General features: G+C 41.6%; 1 protein-coding gene across 1 annotated transcript in view; it reads left to right on the top strand.

Moving 5' to 3' along the window:
- The window catches only part of Rorb (RAR-related orphan receptor B), a 180,758-nt gene extending 172,115 nt beyond the window's left edge, over positions 1-8,643 (top strand). The window contains exon 10 of the mRNA NM_001270958.1: positions 8,127-8,643. Coding sequence (NP_001257887.1) covers positions 8,127-8,282 — 156 coding nt within the window. The 3' untranslated portion in view covers positions 8,283-8,643. The remainder of the gene's footprint in view (positions 1-8,126) is intronic.
- The last annotated feature ends 4,654 nt before the right edge of the window (positions 8,644-13,297 follow it).

The raw sequence follows: 13,297 nt of genomic DNA, 5'->3' as shown, positions 1-13,297 counted from the left end.
CCACAGCCTTCCACTGCAGAAAACAATTCTCACATAGAAAGAGTGTTCCTAAGTCATTGTGGCTTAACTTACATCACAAATCTTTACTATAGATCAAATGTGGAATGTATGTGTAAATGAGGTGTAACGTCACGTGAAATGCAGCACAGAAAAAGTATTGCTCAGATTATAATGAGAAGCAACGAAGATAGAAATTACATGAGCTGTCAACACAATGAACAATTCAGAGTAGCTGAGAACCTACTGGGTGCAACACTGTACTGATAGACCCAGATAGGCTGACTGAGGTTTTAAAGTTATTATCTCATTATCTTACTTTACAAAAGCATAACTAGAAAACTCAATCAAAACCTCACCCAAAATGAAGCAGTGTGTGAGCGAGAGAGTTAGAATTTAAACCTAAGCCACTATCAGCACCTAAACAATTAATTTGTGGGTACCCATTCCTAAGTGATTAATAAACTCAGAGGCACCCCACTCCCCCGTAGGCTTCTACCTTCCCAAGAATCCTTCACTAGACTGAGCTTAGGAAAACAATAGGCTCACTAACTTCTTAATCCCTTTTGTCTATTTCTAGCATGAGTAAGAAAACTGTCTCTTGAACATAAGAACCAAAGTTCCTGAGGAGAAGCTTTAAAAATGGAAGATTCAACCCTATTTTACATGCTAGCATTTGAAAGGTTACTTGCATCATCCCTGGCTACTCTCACCTAAGTGCTGATGTAATTTCCCATGAGGACCAGGCATCAGCAGCCCCACTGTGAAATGAAACTAGAAGAAACAACTGTTCAGCCCATGGTGTCCATTCAGTAAACACGGAAGGAACCAGGGAAACTAGAAAGCCATCCACGCTGTTTTGTCTTGTGTCCTCCATGGGGTCAGAAATAGTCACTACTCTGGTTAGTAATGGAAGGTTGGGGCCACATGTGCATATCCCTTCACACGTGTATGATTTTAGTGTGGTCTGAGGGTGCTCTGAGAATTCCTTCTTGGGTAACTAGAGGATAGGGGTCAATTTCATCTGAAATAAGCAGTCAGGCCTATCAAAAATATAAGATTGTCCTGCTCAGATGGTGTGGGTTGGGTCCTCAATCTCACTATTCTCTGCTCTATTTGAGTAGGAATTTGTCCTGTAATTTTAAATGTTTGTATTGTGTTTTACAAATTCCTTATATTGCCTAGTGAGTATCACAATATAACATGCCTTTGTAACCTCATCTGGGGCATCCCCAAAGCTCCCCTTAGGCATCTACACACCTGTAAATACCTAGTAGAATAATGCAAGAACAGGCAGGATTATATAAAATGCCTTAACAGAGTCTCCAAATTTTAAATTTCAAATCTAAATTCACTGAAGACAACTCTCTCCTGGGATGGTTTGCCATTTCCACCTGCATTAGTTATGAATACAGGAACCAGAAGAACATGGGGAAACAGTGCATGACAGTTTCTTCCAGGAACTCCAAGAGACCAGATTGTGTTCGTCTGTTTAGCTGCTTACAATGGCCCAGCACGCACTGTAAGACCAATATCACAAAATTTCAAGCACTGCCCATCAGGTTAAGCATATTTAAAACAGGAGAGAGTTAGTATATTACCCTTCACACCTCAACTTGCAAGATGATGTCTTCAATGGGGTTCTTTAGTTAATAACATGAGTCAAATTTAACTGAGCTAAAAAAATTAAATAAATAAATGAGATTAGACAGTATAAAAGTATGATCAAGTCTAAGGTTTAAAGGAAACATACTGGAATTGGGAAGTCTTAAGATTTTTCACCTTACATTTATCCATCTTGTGGTATCTAGTTAATTTCTCTCTGTGGTTCTCTCTTTCTCTCTCTCCCTCTCTCTCTCTCTCTCTCTCTCTCTCTCTCTCTCTCTCCATATATATATATATATATATATATATATATATATATATATATATATATCCTTCTAAGCCCCTCTGTCTCTATGTCTCTCTTTCTCTCTGTGTCTCTCTGTCTCTCTGTATATATCTCTGTGTCTCTGCCTCTCTCTCTCTCTCTCTCTCTCTCTCTCTCTCTCTCTCTCTCTCCCCCTTTCATCTCTCCACCTCTCCCTCTCTCTGAATATCAATGTTCTCTGCTTCCTGGTCCTCATGGGGATATATAACCACCACGTAGCTCTTTACGTTTCCTGGAGTCTTGGCTACATTTAGACAGTACCTTGAGGCTCTCAGTCTGATTCCAAATCCCAGGCCCAGCTGAAACAAATGCCCACTTCTACTGTCACCATCAATGGCCATGTAGAAACAACATGTGCCACAAAATGGATGTCAAGAGTAGGCAGAGGGGGGGCTGGGGATTTAGCTCAGTGGTAGAGTGCTTACCTAGGAAGCGCAAGGCCCTGGGTTCGGTCCCCAGCTCCGAGAAAAAAGAACCAAAAAAAAAAAAAAAAGAGTAGGCAGAGGGGAAGATGGGAAGAGTTTATTATCTGGAAAAGAGTCTCAAGTTCAGTAGTATTTTAATCCAAAACCTGTTTGGTTATACACACGTGTGTGGGCCTGGACAGATGAGGCGGGTGTACTCAGCCTCGCCCATCTTCCACTTGGATCAAACGATTGCTGACTTTCTTTGTGGGGATGGAAAACATTCTGATGGCTTGTTTTACCTTCTGCTTTTCCCATTTCCCTAACATCCGTTGTACCGGTTTGAAAAACGTGAATTCTGTCATAAAACCACTCTCTAAAAAGAATCATAGGGTTGTTATCTCTGCTCAAATAGCAGTTTCTTCTTCTTCTAGACCCCTGTAGACATAAGCTGAAGCTTCCTGCCTATAAGAAACACTCGCCATTAAGAAAAATAAAAGAATATGAGGTGCCCTTTTATAGATCTGTCTAGTTCTGTGGTAGAGATTATTTGGATGTGAAGGAAATTCATGATAGTTTCAAATTGACTACCCCCTTCATCTCCAAGTGCTTCTTTTAAACATCCCCAGCTGTTTAAAAAGTTGTTGAACCATTAACTGACACGGAGGCTGCTCTGAGCTCCCTTTGAAATGTGGGTCCCCCAACTGTAGTACATGATATTAATGAGCAATAAGTGACAGCGTGCTGCTTTCTCCACTGGGCCCTTCTTGGCTCTGCCAAGTGCTTGCACTGTCTCCGCATGGCCTCCCGGCCTTGCCTGACTACAGAGTCATGGAGCCTTACTAGCCCTTCCATTCCCACAGCTGCTGCGATGTCTCAGCCAGCCTCCTCTGAGACAACACGGTTTAATGAAGCTCTCTGTCTTTCTCAGTGTTGTTGCTGACAGTGTCTGTTAGCTATTCAGCCAATTCTACAGGCAAATAATATAAAGTCACCTTAAATCCTGTAGAAGAGGCAAAACCAGATAGAGTCAGGCTCTACCAAGATCTGAGCTTTTAGCAGAAAAAGTCAAGGTGTCGACATTTACTTTCCAAAACCAAACATAGAGTTCCTGCCTCTAGTCAAATGAGTAACCGCCAAGGGTTTGTGCTTTTAATTTCCCATATACTCTACTCTGTTCATAGCAGAAGTAACAAAGGCCTGAAGAACCATAGCATGGGAGTCTAGTCTCTTTATTTATGAGCAACTTTATTGTCACAAGAAAACAAAAATTCAACATGATTTTACATTCCTGTTCCAATAAATGCAAATGGCTAATTCTCCCATGAAATATCATAAGTGTAGCCAGGCTCAGATTTCAGGGCTTGGCTAAAGACTATACTGGATCTCTGCTTTTGCAGAGCATGGCCTTTACCCCTTTCACTCCTTGAAAGAAGCAATATGTGGAACTGGAAGCATCACAGATGACTTTCATTGTCTATTTGACTCTCTTTGAGGGCCCTTCCAGGGTTATCTAGCTGTGCAAGAAATAGCCATCCTGAATGTGCTGGTGATGTCTTGGTTCTTTTTCTATTGCTATTATCAGACACCAGAACCTAGGCGATTTATAAAAGAAAGCATTCATTTGGGAGCATGAGTCCATGACCGTCATGCCAGTGAGTGAGTTTGGCTACAGATAGACAGTCATGGCTCTGGAGCAATAGCCAAGAGCTTATATTTATATCCAAAAGTTGGAGTCAGAGACAGGTAGGATCTGTTCGTGGCATGGGCTTTTGAAATCACAAAGCCCACACCCCCCCTCCAAAGGCCACACCTCCTAATCCTTACCAAAACAGTTTTATATCAAGTAGAAACCAAATATTCAAATATCTGAGCCTTTGGGAGCCATTCTCATTCAAGCCATCACAGGGGGCCCGCAAATATTAAGGGTCACAGGAGCTAAGGGTCTCGTCAAAATAAATCAAAGTCAGCCGCATTCTAATATTTGCCCACACACCCCACCTCTGCTTCCTGCCTGCCTTGGTAAAAATTTCCTCTGTCCTACCACTTCCTCCTGGCCATAATGATCTGATGCTTCTGAAACTGTGACCCAAAATACAAATCCTGCACATGACGTTGTTCTTTGGTATTTTGGTTGCAATGACTAGAAAGTAACTAATACAATAGCTATCATGTGTGTCGTCAGCAGACGGCAGGCCACACTATAAAACCATGTGTATTGACTCATTAAATCCTCCCAGCCTCCCTCTGAAGCAGGAAATGTTATAGTCACCATCTGTGCTGGCTAGTTTTTATGTCAACTTGACACAGACTAGAGTCATTTTGGAAGAGGGGACCTCAATTGAGAAAATGTCCCCACCATATTGGCCTGTGGGCCAGCCTGTGGAACATTTTCTCGATTGATGACTGATGTGGGTGGGCCCATCTGACAAGGAGTGGGTGGTCCTGGCCGGCGTATGAAAGCAGGCTGAGCAAGCCATGAGAATCAAACCAGGAAGCTGCACTCCTTGGCTTCTGCTTCGGTTCCTGCCTCCAGGTTTTTGTCCTGAGCTACTAATCTGACTTCCCTCAGCTGTGGACTAATAAACTATAAACTGAAGTAAACCCTTTCCTCCCCAAGTTGCTTTTGGTCATGGTGTTTTATCATAGCAATAGAAATCCTCACACAGGATGACCGATATGGAAGCTGAGGTAAGTCCAAGACTGTGTTAGAATGATTCGCAGAACTAGGATCCAAATAGAGGCAGTCTGATTCCCAAGCGCCATGTCCATAATTCTCACTGTGCTATGCCTGCATATGACCAAGAACTCCTAACTTATTCTTCATCATATAATAGACCAAGCATATGCAGCCTTCGCTCTGTACACATGAAAATGTCTTTGCCACCTTAAAGAACCGAATTGACACTCAGGAAACAGAACTGATTCAGACAGAATGCAGGATTTACTTGTCAATTTGTAAAGTTTTTAGTTTTTTTTTTTTCTTTTTTTCACAAAGTCTGAGCCTCCGAGGCACTGTTTCTCACAGCCTATTCGACTGGCTCATGATATGAGTGTTCACGGGGGACGTTTACTTCAAGCATGGAATATGACGTCCCTGGGAGAGGTGCCTGGTAATCCGCACTTAGAAGGAGCACTCCAGTGATTCTTATCAAGCTAAAGATTGGCAGTCATTTCGCGGTTACATCTGGAAGTTCCAGCAGCACCTCGCAGATCATCAATTCAACGGCAGATGATTAGAGAAGGCTTTCAGAGCTCCTCCGCTTTCAATAGCTATTTCAGGGAGCACCGTAATGTGCAAGAAGTGTTTCTAAATTGTTGTCCTTTCCTTCTGCGTGAGGCAGCTGGTTAAGAAAGCTTCAATAATTTCCCAAGGGGCTCCAGTTAAGTGGACACTTATAAACTGTTTACGTATAAAAATATACAAAACACACTTTTCTACCCCAGACTCAAAGTGAGTCTCTCAGACCTCTAGTCTGATCATCTTGGTTTCTCTTTAAAGCTGAAGGTTGTGACATGCACTGTAAGAGCTGCCAGGCTCTGACTGTGCACAATCCTCCTCATCGTCAACCCCAAACCCTTGCTCCTCTACTGCCCCAATAAGTCTACTATGCCTTCAGAACTCTACACGACACAGTATCTTTGCCACAGATCCTGGGCATGTTAATTTGCCCTGCCCATGTGTGCCTGCCCAGTTCTCAATGTCCCTTCCCTCCTCAGATTTGATGTCACATGCTTAGGGAAGGCTTGTCACAAGACATTAGGACATGTGAGCAGCTACGCCTTCTCAGCTACCACCTATCACTCTCACCACAGCTTTTCTCTCTGCATTAGTCAGTGTGGTGACTTAATCCCCAATCGTCTTAGTAAATACACTACAGCCATGAGCCATAATAGTTCCGTGCACTCCAGTGTCCAGTGGAGCCTCGATATAAAGTAAACTTGCAGCTAATTGTTGCAAAGTATCTTGAATGAAGGGAATGTGGGTCGCGATGTTGAAGATAAAGTCTTAATTCTCCGTCCAAAGTCTGACACACACTACAGAAAACCCTCTACCTGTTTTCATTCCTAGACTTTCCTCAGCTGCAGAGTAGGCTAGGTCACAGAGCCAGTCACCTCAAATGTCTCTGAAGCCCCCACATCATAAAGCTGTATCTAGATCCCTTGAGTGTGTCAGCAGCTTGACTTCTAATGCAGGTTTTACATTTCTTATGTCATGGCTACAGAATAATTAGGGATTAAGAGGATTTTGAAAAAAACCACAAGGTAATTATCTATTTGCTGTTTCTCTTCAAAGCCCGAGATATATTCTTACCAGTGAGAGGGGAACATGAGGAGGCACCAGCCGAGTCATCAAATGAGTCTGCTTAACTGGGTTTTACCATCGACACTTTACAGTCCATCTTAATCAACTGTGTGAACTACTACATTTACCTTTAGCCAGAGTGTTCTCTATAGGAGAATTTATCTCAATCCTGCCAGCAATACTGTCCTATGAACATTTGCTTAAGCTTATTCGATACTAAAGGATGGTTGTAAATGGGTTTAACATCAGAAACGTTCATCTCGTAAGGCCTTTAGAGCATGCAGCAAAATGGGGATCATTTAAACTATTGTCAAACATTGTTGTTTTTTAACTCGAAGAATAATACCATAGCCTATAGGTATACATATGCACATACACATATACATATATGTTGGACGTAGATATAGCTCTGGTAGAGCACCTGCCTGGCATGCACAAGGGTCTAGTTCCCTCCTTAGCAGAAAAAGATGAAGGAGGAGGAAAATGGAGAAGTCCTAATGAAAGCCTAGTGATCCCTTGTTGTGAAATCCGTCGCTAAAGAAGTTCAAAGCCAGTGGCCTCTCTGACTTTCTTGAGTATACAGAGCCTCATTTTCTGCATCAGAGTAAAAAAAAGTTAGGGAGGTGCAGGTAGATTTAGTGAGTTCGTCTTCCAAGTATTGTGATCATCATGGGTTACTCCTCAGAGTTTTTAATTAGTGAACAAAATAATAGACCTCATCATGACACCTTCATGCATATGTAGTATGTACGTCATGCATATTCATGCCTACTCCTCCCTCTCTCCCCCCCCCCCACTCCTCATGGCTCCCATGCCTCCCACACCCCACCCATCCCATAAGCAGTCTCTTTGCCTTTGTGTCACGAGATCATAGAACTTGTTTGTACTTTCCTATTATTATCATCCTCCAAAGCTTAAAAAAAAAAGACTAATATTCATGTCCTGGAAATCTGCAGGAAATGAAGGATAATAATGCTATTAGCTAACAATTATGTTTCGTAGCTGCAGATTTCTGAACACGTTCATATCAATTACTTTCCTCAGTCCACATAACTCAGAGAGAGAGCTAGGATTAACAAGTCCATTGTACAAGTGAAAAGGCAGAGACAGACAGCCTTGAGTCACAGTGTCACACTGTCCTTGACTCTTAGGAAACAGGATTCCAGTCAGAGAACTTCCCTGCTTAGCACCCACTCACCGCCCCGGAACAAGAATGCCTCCTGTGCATATTTTATTTCAGAACAATGAACCCAGAGCCTTAACCCTCCCTGGCTTGCTTTCTCTTCCTTTTTTTTTTCCTTTAGACCATAGGATGAGGAATATATTTTTGTTTTCTTTTCAAGGGAAGCTGAAAGTGAGCCTTCTTTCTCTCTGAACACCTTTTTCCAAAGCCATTTACCTTTATGTGGGTCCCCAAAAGACACTAATTCACAAGACAGTCCACTAACGAGCTTCCCTCTTTGTCTCCCTCTGTCTCTGTGTTCTGCAGTTAATAGCCAAGATACCAACTATCACGGCAGTCTGCAACTTGCATGGGGAGAAGCTACAGGTATTTAAGCAGTCTCATCCAGACATAGTGAATACACTGTTTCCTCCATTGTACAAGGAGCTCTTTAATCCTGACTGTGCTGCGGTCTGCAAATGAAGGGGACGAGAACTCTCAGAGTCATGGAATGCATCGCCGTTAAGACAAAAGCAATGTGTTCATGGGGACTTAAGGAAAATGTCACTACTGCAACATTAGGAATGTCCTGCACTTAATAGAAATATTTTTCACCGCTACAGTTTGAAGAATGTAAATATGCACCTGAGTGGGGCTCTTCTGTTTGTTCGTTTGTTGTTTGTTTGTTTTTGAAATGATCATAAATATACAAATATAGGACACTGGGTGTTATCTTTTTTAATTTTATTCGGGTATGTTTTGGAGACAACTGTTTATAGAATTTTATTGTAGATATATACAAGAACAGAGCCGTACTTTACACGATTACTTTTCCCGTTGATTGTTCAACTATAATTTAAGAAAATTCCACTTACTAGGCTTACCTATTTCTATGTTTTTAGATAGTTGATGCATGTGGAAATTCGTAACTGTCTTGGAAAGTACTGTGCATGTATGTAATGAATATATAATATGTAAGAGTATTATATATGACTATTACGTATCCATGCACTGTGGCTTAAAAATACCATTCCTACTAGCAGTGGCAGTTCAGTCAGGCTCTCTCATGTGATTTGTTTTCTGTTAAATGTTACCTTTATGTTAGACAATCAGGGTGTTCGTTTCCAGCCAGAGTTTTCATCCATACACAACAACATGATAGGGCCTATTCAGAAGAAAGTCTGCAAAGGAATCGGAGTAACACATAACTCTTCTTTAAAAAGCTCAGTTTCTATCAATGCCTTCAAAACCCCATCAAGATGGCACATACTTGGGGAGGGGATTGAAGCCTTTTTCCTGATTTACTGACCAGAATACAAAATATTGGGTTCACCTACTTTGAATTTGGATTTCAAATTCTTAATGAAACTTGACTTTGGTGCTTATAATTTCTTCAAAACAACAAAAAAATTCAGTCTATAGATTGTGACCACCATCAATGTTTTTATAAATATTTGACCAAGAGTATAAGACAAGGTCCCTGAACTAATTTGTGTAGACATTTTCTAACCATTTTTCCCAAAGAAATGGACCATACAAAGTAAAGAAGTAATTCACTAAATTCATACCAGTGACAATTTGTTAGAAACTGTTAATAGAAAGTAGAAAACAGGTGAGAGCCTTGGGGTCTCCATTTTTTTAACTTCAAAATACTGTATTTTAAAAATACAGCAAAAAAGTTCAGATTAGAAAAAAGAAATCTTTTGTCTATGGGGGTGATATATCCCAGTGTCAAAATTCTTTCCTACACAGTTTTAAATGACATCCTCTATTGAAACTGGTTATTTTTTAGCCACTGAAAGTATTCAGTGGGACGGTAACCTATACGGGGTCTTCACCTACTCTCCTATGGAATTAAGCACCAGAAAAACAGGAGCTAAAGGCAATTTGTTCCCCCAGGTCCTGGAAAGCCTAGGCCTTTAGTGTGAACTAGTGCAAACCACACACATGCAGAAACATGCATGAACATGCATGAACATATGGGAACATGCACACAGATACACACAGAAACACACACACACACACACACACACACACACACACTTGCTTTGTAGATCTCCATCAGTAGAAACTTAAGGTTTTGGGTTGGGGGGGTTGTTTTGTTTTGTTTTTTGTTTTGTTTTGGTGGGTTTTTTTTTTTGTTTTTGTGTGTGTGTGCATTTTGTTTTGTTTTGTCCCTTATGCTCTCCCAATGTTCTTGATTGAGAGTCATCCTGAGGATGTCTCAGAACTCTGATGGCTGATCAGAACAAGTAGTGTTAGTCTTTCCTTTCAGAAAACAGGGCCTTTTCTCACCTCATGATTGATGAATTCCGAGCCATTGGGGGAAAACAAAAAAGGCTTTAAAATAATGAATCTCTTTTTCAACCACTGTTATATTCAATTAATTTAACTACATCGAACCAAATTACCTTTGGTTCTGAGAAGACAGCTGTAGACTGCTTATTATGCTGCTACAGGGACTCGGTTCTTTTTGGTGTAAATGTCACTCCTGCTAGCTCTTTGTATAAAGAATTAATTCCAAGAGTCATATTTCCTTCTAATGGAGAGATTACTTTACTGATTGCTAGGAAAACAGGGTAATGGAAAACACTCAATTAAACCAAGCCACTTCCAAATGTGATATATGTTTTATGATTGGCTCGTGATAGGCAATGCTTACTGTGTCTACTTGATGTTCCCCTTTGAGCTTTGAACTCATGTCAAACTTTGTTTTCATTGTTCTGTTGACTCAGTGTTTCCCATTGTCAGCCTGAAGATCCCACTGGGCCGTAAAGGGGATCATTTGTTGCCTTCAGTTCACCTTGGAGGATTCACATGGGCTCAACTGATGAAGTAGCTGAGAATTTTTTTCCTCCCGTGTCCCAGGGGTGGTATAGGAAAAAGATTGTTCCCCACATTTGCCTCAGGAGATACTGGTTTTGAAATCGTGTCATTTCCACTAGCCCTAGCATTTCACTGGGACAGCGTGAACCTTTTGAAGCAGAGGGACAGGAAGCAGACTTAGGAACTGAACCAGAACCAAACAGTGGTAACCAGTAACTGGCTCATCCTACTTTCCATCCAGAGGAGAGAGTGGTAGTTTGGGCTCAATTGCCAAGTTTTCCCTTTAAAGAGAACCGAGTCATGTTGTTAATGGTAAGAAAGCCTTTGAACACTGCCCTTTGAACATCTCAGTTGACTACATGAGGTTTCAGTAAAAAAAACTCTCTTTACCACACACAGTCTCAGCAAGCTGTTTCTTTTCTTGAGATCGGGCCGATGTTCAGAATGTGCTAGGATGAGGTACACACCGGAAGAAGGAACTGTGCTCTGTAGGATGACCTCAAGGATGACAATCACTGCTTGATGCAGATGTTGCACTGAATCTGCTCAGGGATGCTTCATTTAAAAAAAAAAAATGCATCGAGAAGGGGGAGGGGCAAAACAGGAAGCCGAGAACAAAACGTAAATGACATAAATTGAACACACCAGTGAGAGGCCTTCCCTGACAGGCTTCAGACAGTGGCTTAAGGTCAGAAAAATGAATGAGATTCTTTTTCTTCTTTGGACCTGCCGAAAAGTTCTACTCAAGACGTTGGTTCTCTTCTCTAAAGTGAGCAAAGAACAAGACAACCAGACTGCCCCGCTTACCTCCCAACTAATCCACGCTTCCTGTGTAAATCCTTATCAAAGGAAATGCAGGGACCTAAGGGTCAGAGGTCAGAGCTGACAGGCTGATGCACATGACAACTATGGTGCCTCTGTACTCTGTAGAAAGAAAGGCAAATCTTGAGGGAAAATGAGTGGTTTCAAATCTTGGTTGACAGTTACAAATGTCCACGTTGTCTGTGACTTGTTTTATCTTTATGCCACCTTTTTCTGGGGCTCTTTTATTCGCAGATTGGACATTGAGTGTCAGGATATACTTTCCAAACACACTCTCTGCCTTTTTTTTTTGTCTTAATACTTTCTTCAAGACTGTATTAAAAAGCAGAGAACACTATGGCCTGAAGTGATTAGATTCCCCTGGCAGTAGCTGGGAGCTCTGCATTGTACCCCATTGAATATTAATGGAAGCATCAGGAGACATCAATGCAGGTTACTTCCCAGCCATCTAACTGAGCAGACTTGCAGATGGATGGCCAATCCCTACTGGCTCCCCATAATGCTATGCGTAAGGGGTCTCAAAGAGCAACCTACAACTTCACTCCCACCCCATAAACACTGGAAATGCATAATGATGTGTCAGTCCACATCCTGTTTATTCCACAAATAGGAAATTTTTTGAGTGCTGGCAAATTGGTTTTCCTGGCTTTTGTTTGGTTGGTTGGTTTTGGATTTGGGGGTTTTTTGGTTTTTGTTTTTGTTTTTTCTTTGTTGCCCGTATTTACTTTTGTTTCTAATAAAATTACCACAAAGGGCAGTAGATTCAGGCAAGGATGTCTCTACTCTGACAAACACCCTTCAGTAGCTAGGAGGAGCTCCTAAGCATGCATCTGAAGGGAAAATTCTGCAGAGTAAAGAGGAAGGAAGGAAACAGTACCATCCAGATGAACTTATATTTGCTGTTCTCTTTGCAACTGCTAGTGCATGTGTAGCCAGAAGAAAGGCTTGGTGTGGGAAGCCTTGGAGTCTTTTGGAAATAAGCTAGTTACCCTTCTCTTTTGTCTTTTTGAGGGGAACCACAACCAGAGGTGCCTGCCTATTTGAATCAACAGATAAAAACTCGAAACCCAAAAACTGTCAAGGATGAATACAGTTAGTGCTGCAGAGCTGTATTAAGTTTGCAAGTAAATACCCGGCCTACAATAGGGCGACCAGCATTCTACCAAGGCCTACCTACCACTCACTGACAGTGCTTCTGAATTACGGAAGCTGTCTTAGTTGTAAATGATAAAAATGTGAGTATAATACACACCAAACACATCTCTGGGCAGTAGAGGGCCATAGACAGCCATCTTGCCTCCTCTTGATGGTCTCAAAAACCACACCTAGAAGTAAGGCTATTGGGTTAGAGTCAGTCAGGCCAGGTTTGATAGATGCTGGTACGGTGGGTAAGAGACGAGATAGTGCCGTTCTCCCTCTCAATCTATTTCCCATATTTTCCTCTCAGTACTCAAAGCTATAATGACAGATGGCTTGAACAAAGTAGCAATCGAAAGATAAAGGCAAGTCCATTGAATGATGGCGTACAAAAGACGCTTGCGTGTATCCCACCGAGCTGTACTGTGAAAGACCCAAAGGGAACTAGATTTCTTGTCCATTTTTTTCCTGAAAGTCAGATATATAACTTTCATGTTTTCGAGCCTGTATATGTGTCCTGAAATGTATGGCTTCAAATCTGTGACACTCTCTCCCATTCTCTTAGCTGTACCTTTCTGAGCAATTTATTCTGTCATCAAGATAGCCTCGCCCCCTTGTTTTGAAGCGCAGGTCACAGGTCACTGGTTCCTACACAGCAGGTGGGACTGTCTGTCTGTGCACTTTTTTCCTAAGCTGCTGAAATTTCTCCGAGG

The sequence above is a fragment of the Rattus norvegicus genome, chromosome 1 (assembly GCF_036323735.1).
Source record: "Rattus norvegicus strain BN/NHsdMcwi chromosome 1, GRCr8, whole genome shotgun sequence".
In the NCBI taxonomy this organism is placed as follows: Eukaryota; Metazoa; Chordata; class Mammalia; order Rodentia; family Muridae; genus Rattus; species Rattus norvegicus.
Note: the sequence above shows the minus strand (reverse complement) of the source record. Positions and strands in the feature narration are given on the sequence as shown.